We start from the raw sequence: 18839 nt of genomic DNA, 5'->3' as shown, positions 1-18839 counted from the left end.
ACTATTAATTACCAAATATATTTGCTGGGCGTAAACCTTTTGTATTTCAATAAAACATAATAAAATTATTTACTTGACAATTTCACAGGGAATTGAAATGGTACCTAATATTGCACTTAAGCTCATCATGATACTTTAAAACTGATATAAAGTTACAGTTGATGATATCAGCCATAACGAAACTGAAACAAAATTACATTTCCTAGATAATGAATGAATTATTTGAATCTTTTTAAATTAAAAAACTATCACTGTGATTTGGCCCTTAAGATGAGAAAGTTCCTTAAGACTCTAAGGGGAACACAAACAAACAAAACCCCCACAAAAGCAATACCACATCTCCATCCCAAACATAAAGCTTCCCTCACAGCGCACACATTCCAAGCAGCAGAGTTGATGTCACCAGTCACTGACTGACACAATCTAAAATTAAAAGGATGCAGAGTACATAGCATAGCAAATGATAGACACATTGGAAATTATAGCAATAAATGTTTATAAAAGTATTGAAAGCAAAAAGATACTTGTTTCAATAAATACTGAGAAATGAAGCTTGAGATTTAAGAAAACAAAATCAGAATTTTCTAATATCAGAATGTTATTTTGGAGGAACACTTACCTACAAAAGTAAAGACAAAATCTTTACTAGAATAAAGTTTTAAAAAGTAGGCTTAAGCGCCAAAAATATCTCATGGAAAAACAGCAGAAATAACCAGCAAAGGAATATTTTTACCTTTCTCTTAACATAATTAACCCTTATCCTTCAACTCTTCAAAGACAAAACAGTAAGATGATACAAGTAAGATTTCAACATGGAATGTGTTTATTTTTTATTTTTTATTTTCAGTACAGTATTAAGAGGTCATTTAAATACTTAAAATAAAGATATTTGAAGAAAAACCCAGAGGATTCAACTAAGTAAAGAAAAACACAATCTTATCAGTGGATAAAAGACAAGTATTGAATGACCGTAGGATCTTCAGAGTAGCATTCTCAAGAAAATGCATATTCCTGGGTCACCTAGTGGGGAATGTAGCTTAGTGTGGTGATTCTCTTCCTATTCTTTGTTTTGTGGAACATTTTAGGCAGATCTCAACTACAATGGACAGCTTCACTGACAGACAGGTAGAATTAATTTTTTTAAATTAAACACGCAGAGAACCAAGTCAATGTGCTTTAAAAACCTCTATAATTTTCTCTATAATTATAGATCAGTAGGCATCAAGTCATACTACAGTCCTAAATATCAACCCTCTTCCATCCTTTTATATTTCCTCTCCAAATCAACCAACTGTAATTATCTGACACAGTACAGGGGACCATGGAAACAATTGGTAGGCAGTTAAATATTGCCAGACATGTAAAAAAAATAAAATAATCTGAAAATAATTGAAAATTAATTATGTTTCACAAAAAGATAAGTAAAACTAGGAGCAGAAGCTGCTTTTGGTGTGGAGTGAAAAAAAAAGGGGGGAAAAAAAGCAGCCTGCTACTGTGCAAACTAGAATACCCTGATTTCTGGAATGCATGTTCTGCTTCCCTCAGGCATATTTCTGGAGCAATACTGGGAGGTGGGAACATCTAATTTAAGATGTCCAGCCACCAGACCCTATTCCACTATTTCAAAGTCCATTTTGTTTTCATGCTAGCTCATATTTGTTAGTAATTTAGTAAAGAAAAATTTCCATACGCTCCATTCTGATAAATAAATTTTCTTTCCAATGCCAGTCAAGGAAATCCTGACATAACTAAAGGAAGAGAGTGGAAGCATGCAGTTAATTTTAGTTAAAATTCCCTGCAGGTATGTTTACACACATACATACTAAAATATTTAAGCACATACATGTGTATATACCTACACACACGTAAGCATTTGAGGTTCTTTGCTTACAATATTCCATCTCATAAGATCCATGGATTTTTAAAGATACATACACTGAGATGGAATGTGTTAAGTCAAGCAGCTAAACCCAGACAGAAACAAACACAGGTCAGGTCAGTGATTTTTCTTCCTTGGATCGTATGAGCGAGCACAGCTTCTTGCAGTGCTAAGTGTTTGGGGACTGGAAGCTGTCACATTTTGGTTCCAATGCAGTAACACATTAAACCAGTAATCTAAATTTCATAAGCTGCACCTTTAAACTCACGCAACACTGTAAAGGCTTACACACAACTTCCCAGCCAGCAGAGTCTGATGCCTTTCTCCTTCCATCTTCCAGCCAAAAATGACTGTTTCAGTGAAGAATTTGGGTAAAATGAAAACAATTTTCTCATTTGCAATCACATGACCAGGAAGTAGAGTGGGTCTGCAGCAGAAGCTGAGATTCCCTGATGCAGTGGGTATTTAGACAGTTAAATACCACTTGAACATCTCCACATTATTCCCATAAGGAGTGCATTTATATAACAAGCAGACTGTGGCACGCAACCACAGTCTAAGGTCAGCAAGGAGCTTTCTCTGTGCTACAGAATCACCCCTCTTGAAAATTCAGTATATTTACGCATTTTTAAAATGAAAGTTTCCAGGAGGTTTCATGCTTAGTAAGGAGTGTGGAAATTATTTCATACTGTAAGCAAACTGTCAATTAAAAAGGGAAAAAATTCATTTTTAAATCAAGCTATGTAACTGGACATCAAGCTACTTATATTTTGGATTTCTATTAGAGAGATAATAAATGGTCATGTTTAATTTGTTGAAATAATGGCTAGCAAGGTAAAGCAATGTTCACATAAGTGAAAGAGATGCTTCTTAAAAGTGTATGAAATTAATGATTCCCACCCACAAAAACTCCCCAAACAAATGGCTTAATAAGGGAACTGTTACAAGCTACAAAACTCGATAGAGGAGATTAATATACAGCTCAGCATCCAAGTCACTATGATATTTCAGTACACTAAAAATTATATCTATTTCATCGGCACATAATATTAAGACGCATGATGTTGTTGGACCAATTTTTTACATAGGCTAACAAAAGTTACAGACCTTGTATATCTTGTTATCTTGGTAAAATAAAGAGGATTTCTGAGGCTCAGCCCTCAATACTCAGTTAAGTTATACTGCCAGCAAAAAGCTGAGCATATTTCCCTTAGTGCTATCCTTAATCTTATATACCTTCAGATACAAAGCTTGGACAATTTTGTGTAATATGTTGAAATTACACTACCTGGCTAAACAAACTGTCCAAGAATTGCTAATAGAAATGTGGTCAGAAAAATAAAGTCTAAAGCAGATTTGTACTTAAAAGAGAGAAAAATAAATCTACAAGAGAAGTGGTATAAGCCCTAAAGAGCAGTACATTCTTTGAGGACCTCCAATATTATACTATTTTGACGTATATGAATGCTTTTCTTGGAATGTACAGAAAACCATTTCTCTTAAACCAAGACAGAGAATGAATTAAACAGGGGTTTATAGGTCTCAAGTTGAGGAGGATTTCCCATCAGGTTCTGGAAAAACAAAAATCATTACATACAGACACTAACCAGTTTGCAAATCAGGACATAAAATGTCTCAGATTATATAAAAGTATACTCCAACTTCTCCATAACAGAAGTCAAAGCTAAGGCCTCACAATTCCAGTTATTAGAAATAGCATATTCTCTTTACTAGGCCACCACTTGAAACCAGCTACTCAGTGTTTTAAAGAAGGAATCTTATAAAAAGCTGGTTGCAGTGCAGTTCTTTGCAATATGTACCCAAGTACAGACAGATTGCTTAAAAGTGTTAAGTGTTATAACAGAAACTGTTAAAGAAAATGCAACATAAAAACAAAATGCAGCAAACTACACTGCCTGAAGTGTCTTCAGGGTCCTCATACCTAGTAAAGTTCACTACACAAATTAAACATCATGAAGTACAAATTAACAAACCACATGATTAATAAAATCTGTTCACTTTATATTAAACATCTCTACTCTGATTACAGAATGTTTAGGCCCTCTGTAGCACAGAGGAACTCTTCCCTTTGTATCGTGGGCAAGGTTCTCATCTCGAACGCTCCTGTGCCAACTGCCCGGTTATTTCAACAGGTTCTGCAGCATCGCTGTAGCGTAGGTAGGGCGAGCTTGTCTGCTTGCAATTGCGTTTTGGAGATACTGGATGCCTCCACAGCGTTCCCAAATCTCTTCAAACTGTCTCGGTAAAATTTCAGCACCTCGCTTTCGGGTTAAGCCAGTCTCTTCAAGGTTAAGCTCACACATATCCATATCATCCTTACCTGAAATGGTAAAGGGAAAAAAAAACCATATTTTACATCATTGAAAGATCCCATCAATAAAAATTAGATCCTTGTTAATTACATTTCCTCTCTGTAGATCTGGTTGACTGGTAGACTTCAGAGCTTATGAGGAAGTCCTCAGATACAGACATTTTTCAGTTTCCTGTTTTTTTGTTACACAGAGAACACTAAAACAGTATGAGAATAAACTAGTATCAGATGGTGCAATTGACAAAGCTGTGCTTAAACAGCAAGCAAAAAGGAATAAAGGGAAGAAGCTGAAAGATCATAATCTTGATATATTCTTCTGAAACCCATTACAGGATGACAACCACATTTGGATTACACATACCTTCAGTTTCAGGCCACTTCACAGTGAACTGCTTTACTTATGGTTAATGTAGCAAAGCAACTAAGAATTCCAGACTTTGGATCAAGTAGCTAATCTGTCAGCCTACCACACAAAACAAACAGTGTTTACCAAATGGGACCAACATAGGCAATCCACTGAAACTATATGCGTAGCTCACAAACTAAATCATAATCTTATTTTTAACAGGTACTCATGACAGCAGTACTACTTTTAGCTATGGGCTTTGGCACTGAATAGCAACAGTTGGTATAAGGAATTCTACTTAAAATAATTTGCAGAAAACAAACTTTTGTTGCTAGTAAAGCATAATCCTGTACTGAAACAAATTGGCTATGGCCTTTCTTCAGTGTCTAAGTTAAATACAAAATCTCAAAAATCAGAAGCGTAAGAAGCATTTCCCCAGTGTTTTCTCCCCTGTTCCTTACCCTCCAGAAAAGGAGGATACATTTCACTACCAGATAAATCTCTACCTGTCCATTGAAAAATTTATTTTCAATTTTTAAGATTAAAAAGCTATTTTCGCATACTAAGTAGCATAAATAGGGTAAAAGCATCAGCTTGCTATTAGCCCCATGCTATGGACAGACAATGTAACATACGCATAAATCATTTTGATGCAAACTCCTACTAATTCTTTACAGAATTACAAGGAATTACAAAGAATTACAAAAAACAGTATAATAATGAAAAGACCTTTCCCAGATAAATTGTGATGTTTTATCTTCACAGTCTCCAGTTCAATGAATAATCTGAGGACTTGTAATAATAAAACCGTTTCCATTTGATTTCCCACTCAGCCTCCCAAACTGAAGTGCATGTAGAAGTAAAACATAGGACCAGTTACATGTCCTAATGATATTCTGAAACATTTGGCCACCATCAACAGCAGCCCAAAATCCTCAAATTCTGCCCAGATAAGAACTGCTGATGAAAAAAAGAAGAAAAAAAAAAAAGGATACAACTTGGGGAACTTGGAACTTCATCTTCTTTTCCAAAAGTTTGTCATCAACTTTGAACCTTCTTGAAGTTTCAATACCAACCTGCTACAAGCAGAATGGGTGCCTTGTCAGGGTGAAGCTCCATTTGCCGAGCAATCCAGGGCCCATCGAAGTGTGCATACCACCAGCCCTTCTTCTTGTTCTGGGGGTCTTTGTACTGGTCCGCGGGGCGGATGAAGGGAATGCGGAAGTAGCGCTGTTGTCTGTTTATTTCAATCTCTTGTTGTCTGCCTGGTAGCTGGGCTGTGGGGTTCTGTTGTGCTATCATACAAAACATCCCCCCAGAAATAGGTGAACAAAGCAATTAGAAAACAAGAAAGCTATATTACTTCCTTTATTTATCAGCACATTAAAAAACAAACAAACAAAACAACAAAACAAACAAGAAAACAAATAACCCCCCCCAAAACCCAAGAGATTCTCTCTCAAGGTTATCTGAAGTCTCAGCAAACCTACAAAGTATTCCCATCTCATATAATGTGTATTCTGTTAATTGCAACAGCTAAAACATTGGTCAGAAATGGCTCATGTTAACTGCTGTACATGTTGCCCAATGGCAAGTTTAAACAAAACTAAGTAAATAAAATAACATATTCTGCTTTTAATCAATATTTAAGATAAAACTTCCCATGTAAAATTACTTACCAACCAGAAACATTTATCAGTAATTGCTTTAGTTCAGTCCATTTCTTTGTAAATAAAGATCACAGTGCACAGAAGCATTTTCAGTTGCAAACATACAAAAGCATCACTTGATGTTTGACAGTCAACACAAAAGGATGTATAATACTGTTAGAAATTACTAATTTGTTAATAGAAATGTTGACAATAAATAATGCTTATTACAAAGCTGCCACCAAACAATTTTCTGCCTAGATTTCTAGAAGTCAAAATCTGGCATTAGAAGTAATTTCTGGCTGCTTTCTTTTTTCAAGGAATTTTTTATTTCAGACCATTAAGATCAGCTGACTAAACTTCTAAAGGAGAAAGTTACATGAAATTTTTTGAAGTTTCATATATAATTTTGGTAAATATTTTCCACATGCATTTTTGGACTTTTTGAGTTCCCCATATTTCAGACTCTAGAGAGAAACTCGTTTTCAAATAAAAGCAGATACTCTCTATGTTAATTCATCAAATGATCAACCTTCTTAATCTTACATATACACTATCATAATTAGTTTTAAATAGTAAATGCTCTTAAAAGCAACATCCTTTCCTTTAATAACTACCCCTGCAAAAGTTTGCTAGTGATCTTGTTTTAGTGGTTTACACCACTGTTACAGATACCCTGCTTAAGAACTGCAATAATCCATTGGTTGCTAAATGCAATACAACACAGAACCTTCACCATCTCTACAGAAGGAAATCAGGATTAACTTTTATACATTTCAGCATAAAAGGAATAATTAAAAGTGAATTCAATTTTTTTCCTTGTCTATTGAGCAACAAAGAGAATTTCTGAGCTAACATTTATTAATATGAAAAATGACAATTACTTTTAATAACTTATTTTTACAGTCATGAACAGGACTAATATAGAGTAGCAACTACACCTTGAATTTTCTTCTGCCTAGATTCAAGCAAAAATAATTTTTCTAAACCTGAAGAGCAGAACCTTAACAAACCCCTATATGTCATACACATCAAATCTCCTTTTTTAATTAGCAACAAACACAGAAGAAAAAGCACACAGATTTTAACAAGTGAATGTTACTTTTATACATCAACTCTGATAAAACACACACCTTACAGGAAGATAGAGTATATAAAAAACTAATTTAATTTTATGCATTGTCTGAACATTTATCCCAGCAGATCAGTACTTAAGTATTGTTGAATACTTTTTGCACTGCAATGGTAATTGCTAAGGCTCATTTCTACCCCTAGGCATATCTAAATCTAGAGAAAAGGGCAAATCTAGAGAACAGGAATGCTAAGCAGCCAATGGAGCCTCTATTGGTGCTATAGAACTGTGGCTCTCTATTCAGAAGAAATCATCACCTGAATGTTAGTTTGTGTGCTAGGAAAATAGTTGTTACATTATGTTGATTCCAGAGTTTTGCTACAACAAAAAGCCATGTGCAGACAATAAAAAAATGCTAGAACAAGAATGTTTTTTTGGGTGTTGGGGGCTGTGGAAAAAAACAGGAGATTATACCTTCCAATAATTTATGTAAGAAGGTTATTTCATTCTCCCTTCCCATGACTCCTCAAATGGGTAAGATTTCATGAAGACAAGTACATTTTTAAATTACTAGAGTAATGTATAATTCCATCAGATGAATAACATTGTCAAATTATATATTTTTTTTACAATTAACTTCTATGTGTACATGTGTAGCAAAACACTGGATTGCTCAATGTTAGTATAGAGCTCTCAAGTGTTCCTATTCTTCAAAGTTAGCTTAAACAACTGTCTCCTCACTTACTTGAGTTGCTCAAAAATGGTGCAAAATCTGTGAACAAATATTACATGTTGAACAAAACATGAAAGTGCTGATCCCTTGTAAGTTATGGTTTCATTACAACATCAACATTTTTCACCAATGCTGATAACAGACAAATGGGAATTCTAGTTACAACATAAATGCAGATTCTAAGTGTTTCTACTCATTTTCTACTTCTATTTTCATCGAGATTTAACCTCAAAATTAATCACCTTAATAATTTGCAATTCCTGTTACAAAGCTTCAGTGGTATATATGCTAAGCCCAAATTGCTCTGACAAATTTGCTGGTTAATTAATGTAGTATTTTAGTTTTTTGACATTTCTGCTAGGAAAAAAATTTCCAGAGCTCAGTCAATACCAGTAATAATACAAAAACCAGTGCTTACCTTCTATACTGAATGTATGAATTTAAATAAAGTATACTTATAAAATTACATTAAAGGATACTGTAAAACTACATTAAATCAATGAAGAGATGTAAAGAAAAAACTACATCAGTTGAAGCCCACATCCACTGACACCAGAAAGATTTAGCTTAAACATCTAAGAAATCAAAATTTCTTCTTACTACCTTCTCAGATGACTACAATACATATGTATGTGAAATGCCCCTGTGGTATAATTATTTGCAATGCAAACAATTATACTGGCATTAACATTAAGAGTCTCTAAAGGTCACTATCAATTTCTTCTGAAAATATTATGCCATATTTCAATGAAGCTAAAAAAATACAATGAAAAACACTGAAAAGAATGCAGCAAATAACTCAATAAAAGTGATAAGAATATGAATATTCTCAGTTTTGTGTGCAAAAATCCAACCATCATCTGCTCTTTGATACTTCCCATCAGCAACACTGTGTATGAATATTTTACCCATTTAGCTCCAGAGAGAATGTTCAAAGCAATTTACCACTTGGCAGAAGTGCTTCAAATGCCTTTTCCTGCCATTTAGTCACAAGCTTTCTTAGGCACCTAAAACCACATTTCAGCCACAAGGACCCATTCTTTGATAATATCTCCTCCAGGGGGTCCAGATTTTGCCTGCCATATATCCATACTAAAATTACCTGAAAACCTCAAAACTCAGGTAATGCTCAAGCAATGCATAACTCAAGTAGATGAATCAAGGGAAGGAGGTGCCTTTGCACACGGACTGAGATTACCTAGGGCACCTGGATTCCCTGGGATGTTTATTCTCCATGTCCCAGGACAATGCCTTAATCTCAGGCTCCTACGACTTTGGGGAGAGCACTTTCTCCCCGTCTTCGCTTTCCTTTGTCTCTCCATGAACTGTGTGGCAGGAACACAAATATCAAATATAATGGAACCAAAAGACAAAAGGAATGATCTGACTATATTATTCCATGCATTTACTGCGATTACATAAATTTCTTAGATTCCTTTTATACAGATGATCACCAGACTTTTGAGGTGGGATGTTGGGAAAAGAGTAACAGTCCACTCTGTAAATATCACTCCAGAAACCAGGTATGGAATTTCCAGGTCTGGCAGTCTTAAACTCCCACACTTTCTTGATGAATGCAAGAGAAACTTACTCTGATTAGTGTGTTGCTTTGTCAATAAACACCTGCCTGTGAAATCAGTAGAATGAGGGGTCTAAATAGAAAGCAGGGTCTAAGCAAAATCTGTCACCCCATGAGCCAGAATTACAGTATCAACACTCAGATTTTTTAAAGGAGGATGTAACATGATGTATGTAAGCAGCGATGTAAATGACAGAATTAGTAGCACCTTTTAAAATTATCTACATCTATGTCTACATGGCTATATATTATGAAATACTAAAGTAGCACAGCAATGAACATTTAACAAAAATGCCAGCACCTGCATCAGCAGATCAAGAACTCTTTTTTAACAGATGTCAGCTAGATGTGAGAAAAGGTTTTAAGAGAGAGCTGTTCAGCATAAGTAGCTGGGTCTACTGAAAGTGTTTTAATTTCTGTGAAGAATTTGCCAGTTCCAATCTTTCCAAAATATTTACCTTAAATCAACATAAGACACTCCTAAAAAACTCCAAGTTTCTTCAACCTAGCAAACCCAGAATCCATTCCAGAAATGTTCTCTTTAGAATATTATCACCAAAATTACTATAAACACAAAACTATCTCTCCTCACCATAGTCTGTGACGGATTTGGGAGCACGCTGCTCTGTTTCTGCATTGCGTTTCTTATTCTTGGATTTCCAAGCATGATACACCTTTAGCCTTCGGTGGAACTCTTCTCTGCAAGCTGCCAAGAGTTCAATATCTATCCCAAAAAAAGGAGAAGGGGAAGGCATGAGTGAGAAAAGTCAGAAAAATCATTTATTAAATGCTTTTTTATATTGATAAGGTGTATGATTGGAGATCAAGTTGTGACACTAATATGATAAAATGTAATATAAAAACCCCTCACTCGCTGCAGCACAGGGCCTGTATTTTATGGCCCAAAAAGTCCCTCAGAGTTTGATGAATCCTTTTCTGCTTTAGAGTAAAGGCAGTTCCCAAAGTAGCTGCTGTACTGGGACATTTGGAGCAGTAAAGTGCTACAAACATTTCTGTTGACAGTATCACAATACAAGCAGCACAGAAAGAAATTTTTAAAAAAAGGTTAAATTGCACTGCTGAACATTATTTCTGCAACTGAAAAAAAAAAGAAAAACAGAAATTTGACTGCTAAGATTTGTATTCTTTTTTCATGTACATATTTTAATTCTTCTGAATTTCATTATGCTAAGAATTGAATGATGACAAGGCTTTTTCATTAGTTATCTCACAGTATCTAAGCTGGCTTCACAAGGAAAGAACTCCACTTATTACTGCACCATCTACATAGCTGAAAACATTGCTCCAGTCTTGCATATGTAAAAACACTGAAATAGAATGAGTTAGTTTCCAATCCAGGAAGAAATTCTGAGTGATCTTAAATCACAAATTAACCAACTGCTTTCAATAAGAAGCAGGAAGAAACAGTAATATCTAAAAGAGGAATATTTCTTATCTGTTTCTATTTTACAGCATTGAGGCCAAGGTGATTAATGTCCCACTATAAGCTTCCAAAAAGAAGTCACACATTTTGAAAATGAAAGAATAATAGGAATATCTAAGACAGAACGTATTTTTGCTTTCTTCGTGATCTGGTGACAGCAAGAAGTGATAGCAAGAAAATTCTTAGAACATGTAAATTCTAGGTAAAGCATAATAACTACTATTCCCTCTGTGGAAGTACATCAAACAGAGTGAACTTAATTAAGAAGTTATAACATGTATTTTATGCCCAAGATGTTCATTATCATAAATATATAATCCCTAAAAGACATAACAAAGGAAATTCTGTTTCCTTAATATGGAAATAGCTTTGTGTATTGTTCTTCTGGGGGTAAGAGAATTTTTTAAATTAATATGTCATTCACTCAGACTCATGTAAACTTTTAATCTTTGTTATAGGAAGAAAGTAACACTTTTCGTACAACTACAACTTGAACTCTTTCTCAGAAAAAAACAAACACTTACCACAGGAGGTGTTGATTGTATCACGAAGCTCTGCATATTTCCACTTACTGAGATCATGCTTCTTAGTACCAGCAGCAGCTTTTGTGGCTTGCACTGCAGGACCCCTGCAATTATTTTTAAAATATATATGTATTTTTTCAAGTATTAAACAGGAATTGTTTTAAGAAGAGGAAGAGATCCCATGATCAATAATGTGCCATATTTATTACTACACAGACAAAATACCATAGTATTTTCAAGATGTTCAAATTATCAAGAGAAAATGAAAATATATTTTATGCTCAAAATCATATCATAATCTGATTTGCCTCCTAAAGGTTAAAAGGAATTGTCATTGATACTTTTCATGTATGGAAAGACACATATTCTGAGTATCTCATCCCACTGATGTACATTTTACTTAGCGAGAACCAAGATGCAGAAAGCAAAGACTGACAATAGACATTTTTAGTTCCATTCAAAAAACAGACAAGGAAAAATATTCCTGAAGTAGAACAACGAGAAGGAAGAAAAGGCATTTCCTCTGCTATTTAAAATCATTGCTAGGACAAAATCATTGCTCCTAACCTCGAGAAAATATTCTGTCTTTGACAAAAGCCTAACTTGAGAAAAGAAACCAAATTAATTCAATATTGGCTATCTAATAACAGCAATATTTATTCTGGGGTTGGGGGTGATGATATTGATCATCAAGAAATATCAGGGTAAAAAAGACCACTTGGACTAAAGGCTGACCAGTAAAAAAAGACTCATCAAAACCCAGTATTTTCCAAAGGCAAAAGGTCTTCACCATGTAGGTAATACACATGTAAGGCAACAGCAAATGCTGTGAGAAATTATTACTAAAATCTCAATCATCTTCAGGAAAATGTACAAGGTTTTCATGTACTAAACAAACATTAGATATAAACATAAGCCTGAATTTCTTTTTTTCTCCAAGAAATGCGGTATGGGTAAGTGGAAGAACCCTCCCTCAGGAACAGCAAACCTCCTGTGGATTATTAGCTTATAAAATAAGTAGAAAATACTGCAATGTTCAGTGATGATCAGCACACCTTTTAAACACTAAGGAATTCAAGAGCAGACACAAGATTTAACCAGTCTCTGCTCATGACTAAGAACAAAAATTGAATTCTTTCAGGATCTGAGGGAATTTCTTGAAAAGAAACTAGATCCTTAACAAGGTAGCAAAGTTCTTGATGCAATAAGAAAAAAAAAGGCTTTTTCATTGGAAGGTCTGTTTGTGCAGTAATATCTTTGTGGGACAGGCACAGTATTAATAGGTATAATCTAGTGAATATTATTTTAACATTTATTTTTCCATAAAGGTCTCATGTGGTACCGTGAAGTTTTATGTTTATTTTCCTTTTTTAATTAGAAGGTTATAAAAAACTATTATAACCTGAATTTTTTCTTTATGCAGATACAGCAGTTTTGAAAGCAGAGATAACAAATGCAATTTAAATTTCATTGAGTAAACCTAACATTCCTCTTAATAACAACGGAACCATCTCTTCAGTATAATTAAAACTACAGAATCTTGCTGTTGGAGTAGCAGCTTAATGCCTACTCATACTACTAATCCGAGTCCACACACAGCTTCCAGTTGGAGTTTGAAAGTTGAACTTAAAAAGTTGACTTAGAACTACTCATGACTGTAGAACAAATAACTGGACAAACTTCTTCAAAATATATACTTTAATATTTTGTTATTATTGGCATACTTGTAGGACATTAAGGATTCCTGATAAATAATTTCCACTGCCTGGTGTCTAACCTTTTCTAGCCTAATTTGACAAATCCTAAGGATTTTCCTTATTTAGCAACATTACCCACCACTCCAAGAGTTTGCTGTCTAATTTAGCACAACAGAACTAGGCTGTACCCTCTCTGGTTAAACTAGTAATCTTTAAGAATGCTAATCCAATTGAAAGGCTTAGTCTTTCTATTAGGATATTACTCTGCACTCTGAAGATCACTTGCTTGTTTTCTACAGGACTTCAAGCATAAGTCTGGCAGTAAGAGGAGCATCACATTTGACATTCCATCTTCACTGCTCCATATGAGAGTTATGTATCATAAACAGTGTTTTCAGACTAAAAATACAAAAGATCAGTCTCATGTCAAAAGTTTCCAGTGTATGAAAAGTGAGACAAATTTATTTAAACAAGCAGATACTGAGAAGTATTGCATTTTGAATTCAACCAGAACACAGAGCCTGATCTGGCCCCAAATTTTTTTCATCTTTTTGTACATTAAAAATTGGCCACTGTCATTGGAACTATGTCAATATATGCAATACAATATGGCCATTTAAATTCACATGCTACCTTAATTACACATGATGCGGTTTATTCCTATTCTTAAAATAACACTGCAGGAGAAAAATTTAGTTACCAGCTGCATTCCAATCATCCATGATACCACTAGAAAATCCATTAAACATGTGAGACTGAGCATCTTCAGACTATATATACATAGCTTAGTAACTTGTTAAACAACAGATTCACTTTCAAAACCTCTAAACATTTTTTCTTCTTCTGTAAGGTTCATAAAATCAATGTCAAAGGTTATTTCTACCATCAAGTTGCAGAAAACACTTTCTAATTACTTGCTGATATGGAAGACAATCACAAAAATTTCTTTGAACAGAGTATTAGTATTTTACCAACTAGTATATTCAGACCAAAACCTGTATTTATCTTTTCTTCTGCATCATGCATAAAATCTCACATTACCATTCAAGAAATCCCAGAAATGGATTTTGTTTGGATATCTTAAGAGGATGTTTAATATGGTCTTACCACGGAAATTTTCAAAACTGCTTTTATTTTAAGAGAATTCTAATGAGAATATTTTGTTATTAAATGCACCAACAATTATATTACTGTTAAATTGCTTCATTAGCTTTGTGCTGAATCTGTAGAAATGTGCCTTTAAGAGATGTGGAGCCTTGTGCTCTGTTTATCACAAAGGTGAGAGGAGAAGAAAGCTGGAGAAGCATTAATGAAATTACAGAAAATTACAGGGTACATGAACGGTTCTTATTCTTTTTCAATATAATAAATTAAATAGCAAAGAAGTAATTGCTGAAAAAAATTGTAAACGCAATTTATCTGAAAGAAAAAAATTACTTATCTGCTTATCATTTGAAAAAAAACCCAGATTCCATTACTTTTAATTCCACAATAATTCAACCCATTTAATGTGTGATTTGTTTTTAGAAAATGATTTATTCACTGGTGTTATACCTTCTCACCTACCTAGACAGTATTTCTGACATTTCTGTGGCCATTTGTTCCCTACAAGAAAATTGGTAAATGAGCATAAACCAAATACATGGATATAAAACCAGCCTTTATAACCGTGAAAGTGTCTTGACAATCAAACTGAAATTAAATTAAGTGCACAGGAAACAGCTACTTATTTTAAATTATTTCCATTCAGACACACACACAAACATATATATATATAATATATATATAGAGATATAGATTACATGTAGATATATATAGATATATATATATACACACATACACACACACAGAGTCCTGATTCTGTAAAGAACAATAAATCACGCAGGGCAGTGAAAAATGGATGGTATGTGAAAAACTTTAAAGCAATTATATAATAATTTTTGAATAGATGTTATTTGGTATATTTGATTATTTAAGGGTTTATTAGATGTAAGCAAAGTAGTGAATATAAGGCATTAAAAATTGATTTAGACATTACAGATGCATACTAACAAAGATTAATATGGGGTGTTAGTAAATAAGAGGACAATATCAATTTCTTTTGATTGATTAATGTGGCTTTTATCTATTAGAGCATTCAAATGGAAAAAAATGCCATACGCAGTCATTTGTGGCTTTGTTCCATTGGCTCTGCAAATAGAAGACATTTAATGTTAGACAAACTACTACCTAGTTAATATTTTAATATTCTGAAGCAAGATTATTAAATTTTTCTTTCTAATTATTAAATTCTTTATTTTTGAAGCAAGAAAAGGTGGGTCATAGCATTTCCTGCTCTCTCACATCTTCTTTATTATCTTATGAATTTTTATTATTATTTTTAGCTGATTATATAAAACTCTTTTTTCCCCACAAACTTTCTCATTCAATTATGACTTAAATTATAATCTGGGGAAAAAAATGTACAAGTGAAAGCTTCCCCCGGCCTTTCTCCCCTGTCCAATCTTTCAAAATCAGAGACTTTGAGACACACTACTGATCTATTTCATGCTTGGATAAGCATATCACAAGAAATAACAGCAATCCTCCTGTAGCTGCTCTGGGAACAGGATGGGTGCTTCTTCATGCAAGCTGTGAACAGACCCCAAGTCTAACTGCTGTACTGGAAACACACAGGTGAGCACAGGTAGCACTATCTATGCTACACTAGGACTTATTTTGATTGTTCCAATGCAAAACCCAGGACAGATACACTCACAACAGTCTCTAAGACTCGTTTTCTTTTGATGTTATATGCCATACTGTATGTTTCAAAAAGCCACATAAATGAAAAAAAACTGCCCAATTGAAAGCAGATACCTACTATTTAAATTATTTTTTTACTTAACTGCTAATCATTACCTTTAATTTACCCCTGGGTGCAGTAAATCACGTATTACACATCCTTTCAAACTGTGGATGAGTAGTAAAATTGGATAAAGCTAGAAGAGGTCCAGCAGATCCAGCACAGAACAAGCACAAATGAAAATCCTGGATCTGCTGCCAGAACAAACAACTTTTCTTCTTTGACAGAAGCCAACAAATATATTTTTCAAGGAAACTGTTAATACTTATGCTTCTTGAAATATCTATGAAAGCTATGAAAGTGAATACAGCAAGGTATTGTGAAAAAAAGAAATAAACTACAGGCACTCAAGTTCAAATATGACAACACAAAAGTGTCGCATATTTCTTAAAACTGAGCACATAAAATCACCCTTTTCTTCCTCTTTTTGCTCAACAGTTACAACCATACAATGGAAAATACCCTTTTATTCATGCCAATATGTAAGAATGAAACCATTTTTTACAAAACTGTGAAAACACTGTAAAAGCAGTTATACTGCATGAATTCAGTATGAAGTCACACATGCTTTATCTTATTACAGCAAAATTTAGCAGGGAAAGTATATATACTTATAGAAAAGTGAGTGATTTTAGTGCATCACAAGCTAATATGTCAGTCTCAAATGTAGAAGACCGTAGACTATAACTTCTTTAGACTCTAGCAAAATTTTGATTGGTATAATATAAAAGAAGTCCTGAGAATTTATGATTTAATTATTGAATTACATCACTTGTTCTAACCAATAGTTTTTATTTCACTGAATTTCTTTAGTTGCTACCTTTAAGGCAACTCCTGAAATTATGTGAAAATCATCTGATTTCAGTAGAAGATATTGGGGCCTGGGTAAGGTTTTAGTTTGATTTGAAACAAGCCAAAATAAAATCAAATATTAAATTAAAAGCATTCTATTCACGTTTTGAATGTGCGATTAACTATTTGAAGTAGACTTCAGAAACAAGGAAAAAAAATTTGCCAATGAGATAAAAAAGATCTCATATAAGCAGAAAAATCTATCACTTCTTTTCTAGATTTAGGTATTATCTTGCGCAAGAAATTATTTCCATCTTTATGCTAACGTGTTCAGACCATTCAGCATTTTCCAAACACTCAGAAGGGTCTTCAGTCACCTACCAGCTGCACAGCAGAACTGTGCTAGCTACACAGCAGAGAAAGTGGCAGTCAAAGAGTTATGATGACAATTAGTTCATCCATTCTGGGATTATACAAGAAAGACCAATGCCAAAATCACCTACGAGCAGTAGGAAACACAGTGGAGATTAGAACTTCACTGACAGAAAAGTTACTGAATTTTCTGAGCTCTTGTCTATTGCTTCCCCTCTTTCATATTTAAGAGCACTCTGCCAGGTTGCAACACTAGAGCGACTTTGTGTTTACCTTCAAAGTATTGCACCAAAATCCAGACAGGGAAAGTGGTGAGGCACTGGAACAGCCTTCCCAGGGAAGCTGTGGCTGCCCCATCCCTGAAGGCGTTCAAGGCCAGCTTGGATGGGCCTCCGAGCTACCTAGTCTAATGGAAGGTGTCCCTGACCATGACAGGGGGCTGGAAAGAGATGATCTTCAAGGTCCCCTTCCAACCCAAACCATTCTGATTCTGTGAATGGAGCATGTCAGTCTCAATTAGAGACAATATGACAGCGACTGCAGAACTAAGGGAAAAAACACAACTGTTTCAGTGGAACTGTCTCAAAGTCAGTATTGACCATGACAAAAAAATTACCCACTTATCTCAAGCAGGCATACAGTTATTAAAAAAAAGTATACATCTAGATGAAATTTGGGTAGCAAAAGAAACACATCTAGGAGCTTGAAATTTCATGGCAACACAAGGGATTTTCTTGCACTCATTTCAACAACAACAGCAAGCTGAATAGAGTCATATTAACGAAGTCACCAATTATGCGACCATGTTCACAGGTCACTTTATGCAACTTGACCAGTAAGTACCATTTTTACTAGAACTTCTAAGTTGCTTCTAAGACATCACCTTTTACACATGAAGAGTTCTTGCTCTGCAGACAGGCAGTGTGGTTCTGTGTATCAAAAGTTAAGCTCTTCTTATCGCACATCAAAAATTGACACAAAACAAGACTAACACTTAACATTTGAACTCATCTATATCAGGTATTTTCATTCCACTTGAAAAAACTTACCAGTCAGGGCCCAGAAATTACTTTTATTTCTGCAGTCAAAGAGAGCTACTTGTTTAAAAAAAAATCCCACACAAATTCACTGTAAAAATGGAACCATCAAGTCCTAGCAAAGATGTATTTTATTATTACTTACCACTGAAGAAATTCTATTCCCTACTTTAAATGAGTCATAAAAATCAGAATTCTAAGTTTGCCATCATTGTTAGAACTCAAAAAAAGAAAGACCTGCAGTCATATCCACAAGCACCTACAAAATTACTGATGTAGCAAGATGCAAAATGAAGAAAGTCTAATCAAAAGCAATCTAACAAATTTCAAAATTTAATTTGAAAAACATTCTAATACACTGACTTAAAAGCTCCATTTAATGAACTCAAAGTTCCGTTAACCAAACAAGAGCATAGCCTTCTCAAAGGGATCAGGATAGGGAGAAAAAAACTACAGAGAGGAAAACGTTAACTCCTTAACTCCATACCTGCGCAAACCTAAATCGAGCTGAGCTTCATCACTGATGAGTTCTGCCTCG

The 18839-nt window shown here is 34.4% G+C and overlaps 1 protein-coding gene across 4 annotated transcripts in view; it reads right to left on the bottom strand.

Annotated features, from left to right (window-relative positions):
• Positions 1 to 397: 397 nt before the first annotated feature.
• Positions 398 to 18839, bottom strand: part of MYO6 (myosin VI) — a 73581-nt gene continuing 55139 nt past the window's right edge. The window contains exons 27-34 of one of the 4 annotated variants that reach the window (XM_031057136.1): positions 18789 to 18839; positions 15416 to 15445; positions 14822 to 14860; positions 11559 to 11662; positions 10183 to 10314; positions 8024 to 8050; positions 5634 to 5852; positions 398 to 4220 (exon numbers count right to left, since the gene is read on the bottom strand). The exon at positions 18789 to 18839 is cut by the window's right edge and continues 98 nt beyond it. In XM_031057136.1, coding sequence (XP_030912996.1) covers positions 4021 to 4220; positions 5634 to 5852; positions 8024 to 8050; positions 10183 to 10314; positions 11559 to 11662; positions 14822 to 14860; positions 15416 to 15445; positions 18789 to 18839 — 802 coding nt within the window. In that variant the 3' untranslated portion in view covers positions 398 to 4020. The remainder of the gene's footprint in view (positions 4221 to 5633; positions 5853 to 8023; positions 8051 to 10182; positions 10315 to 11558; positions 11663 to 14821; positions 14861 to 15415; positions 15446 to 18788) is intronic. The other 3 variants (XM_031057137.1, XM_031057138.1, XM_031057139.1) reach the window with 3 other exon arrangements.

This window comes from Geospiza fortis, unplaced genomic scaffold, assembly GCF_000277835.1.
Source record: "Geospiza fortis unplaced genomic scaffold, GeoFor_1.0 scaffold190, whole genome shotgun sequence".
Taxonomy (NCBI): Eukaryota; Metazoa; Chordata; class Aves; order Passeriformes; family Thraupidae; genus Geospiza; species Geospiza fortis.
This window is presented reverse-complemented; position numbering and strand designations above follow the sequence as displayed.